Here is a 2,166-nt window from a genome sequence, read left to right on the forward strand (position 1 = left end):
ATTTTCAAATGCTTTGGAATACAATTTCTCATAATACTGTGTGGTTATATTTTTATGTCATTTGGGTCTGTTGTAATATTTGTTTCACTTCTTATTTATAAAATTTGTTTTTACCCCTTCTTTCCTTTGGTTAGTTTTTCCAGTGGTTTACCAATTTTGTTAATCTTGTCAAAGAACCAACTTCTTGTTTTACTGATTTTTTTCTATAGTCTTTATTTATTTAAATTTTTTTCTATGGTTTTTATAAATACTTCAGATTCATTTATTTCTCCCATAATATTTATTACTTCTTTTCTTCTAGTAACTAATGGTTTATTTTGCTGCATTCCCCCCCCATCCCCCGATCAAATTTTTGATGAAGATTGCATTTTAGGCTTGTTCTCAAACAAGCAGCCATCTAAGTGAGACATCAACTAAGTCCGCATAGAAGAAGCACACCAACATCCATGATCCAAGGATTTATAAACTATATAATCCAAATCCAAAGGAGGGACTAGTGTCAGAGCTTACATTGTGTGAAGAAGACTAAAGATGACAGTAGAAGCACAGAATACACGTGTAGGATCATGTAGGGAATAAGCCTCCAGTAGAAATTACTTGGTTATCGACAGTATTGTGGAGATGACTGCAGTAGATTAAAATGATAAATCTTACTTGAATACTTAAAACCTTGTCAGGCACTTGATCGCCCCTTCTGATATACTTTGTGATTAATCTGTTTTTTAATATTTCCTGTTGTCTCCGCCACCCCCCATCCCCGATATTGGGGTTTGTCTCTGTTGTATTTTGTCATGATGGATTGCCTTCTTGAATCTTTGTTATGTATTTTTTTGGAATATAAAACCCAGGAGAGATCAATCTATAGAGACAACAATTAGAATAAGGGGTCCTGGGGTGTACGGTGGAAGAGGTGGGGTGGGGGGTAAAGGGAACATCAAGGAGTTAAAGCAGGAAGAAAATTTTGGTATCGATTGTACAATACTGCTTAATGTGATTGAACTATGTCTGTATCAGCTCCTAATAAAATAGTTTGGAAGAAAAAGATTGCATTTTGTACAAACACAGAGACAAACATAGTACATAGCAACATGTGATACCATTGTATTATTATTACACATAATTGAATCTTTTTGCATTAAAATAATTTTATTGGGGGGCTTTTACAGCTCTTATAACATTCTATACATCAATTGTATCGAGCATATTTGTACATATGTTGCCATCATCATTTCCAAAACATTTTCTACTTGAGCCCTTGGTATAAGCTCCTCTTTTTTCCTCTGCCCCCAAACCTCCCACCCTTGTGAATCCTTGATCAATTATATCTTGTTATTATTTCGTATCTTACACTGTCCTGTTATCTTCCTTGACCCACATTTCTGTTATTTGTACACTTTTTTTTTGGGGGGGGCTATATATCCAACCTTGTGATGGGTTCTCCTTTTCTCTCCCTTCCTCCTCCCTTAATGGCCCCCGCCTCTCGTAATATCGCTATACCCACTACTGTTCCTGAGGGTTTATCTGTCCTGAATTCCATATGTCAAGAGCTCTGATCTGTACCAATGTGTGTTCTCCGGTCTAGCCAGATTTGTAAGGTAGGACTGGGTCATGGTAGTGGGGAGGAGGAAGCATTCAGGAACTAGAGGAATGATGTGTGTTTCGTCGGTGTTTTATGTTTTTGCATTTTTGTTCTTGAGGTTGAAGCTATAATTTATTAAAATATAATCATCTATTAAAAGGCTTGGTCCCTTTCTGTTTTTCAGGCTTGTTGCGGAGGCCGTTTTGTTCTTCATGGACACATATGTGGTAGACAGATGACCGGTGTCCGCCCGTGCGCCTCCAGGTTGTTGTCTCGGAAGGCCAGGTGAAGGAGCGATGGACTCCAAAGCTGAACACTCACACGTGTGGTCTACGTCTGCAGAACATGAGCAGAACACCGCCCAGGTGATGTGTGGTCATTTCTAGCGTTGTTGTAGTTACTGTTCAGTAGGCTACAGTTAGCTGGTAGCTTGTTTGGTTGTGTAGTGCTGGTATAACAGAAATGCTACAAATGAATGGCTTTAAGAACAGGAATTTATTCTCCCACAGCTGAGGAGGCTAAAAGGCCAAAATCAGGTGCAAGTGCTAGTGGAAGACTTTCTCTCTGTGTCACCTCTGGGGAAAGGT

General features: G+C 38.6%; 1 protein-coding gene across 3 annotated transcripts in view; it reads left to right on the plus strand.

Moving 5' to 3' along the window:
• The first annotated feature begins 1,804 nt into the window (after nt 1–1,804).
• Nucleotides 1,805–2,166, plus strand: part of PRDM10 (PR/SET domain 10) — a 106,436-nt gene continuing 106,074 nt past the window's right edge. For all 3 annotated transcript variants that reach the window (XM_045295473.1, XM_045295474.1, XM_045295475.1), the window contains exon 1: nt 1,805–1,944. In XM_045295473.1, the coding sequence (XP_045151408.1) occupies nt 1,876–1,944 (69 nt within the window). In that variant the 5' untranslated portion in view covers nt 1,805–1,875. The remainder of the gene's footprint in view (nt 1,945–2,166) is intronic.

The sequence above is a fragment of the Echinops telfairi genome, unplaced genomic scaffold (assembly GCF_000313985.2).
Source record: "Echinops telfairi isolate 266 unplaced genomic scaffold, ASM31398v2 ScPeMD7_5592;HRSCAF=6446, whole genome shotgun sequence".
In the NCBI taxonomy this organism is placed as follows: Eukaryota; Metazoa; Chordata; class Mammalia; order Afrosoricida; family Tenrecidae; genus Echinops; species Echinops telfairi.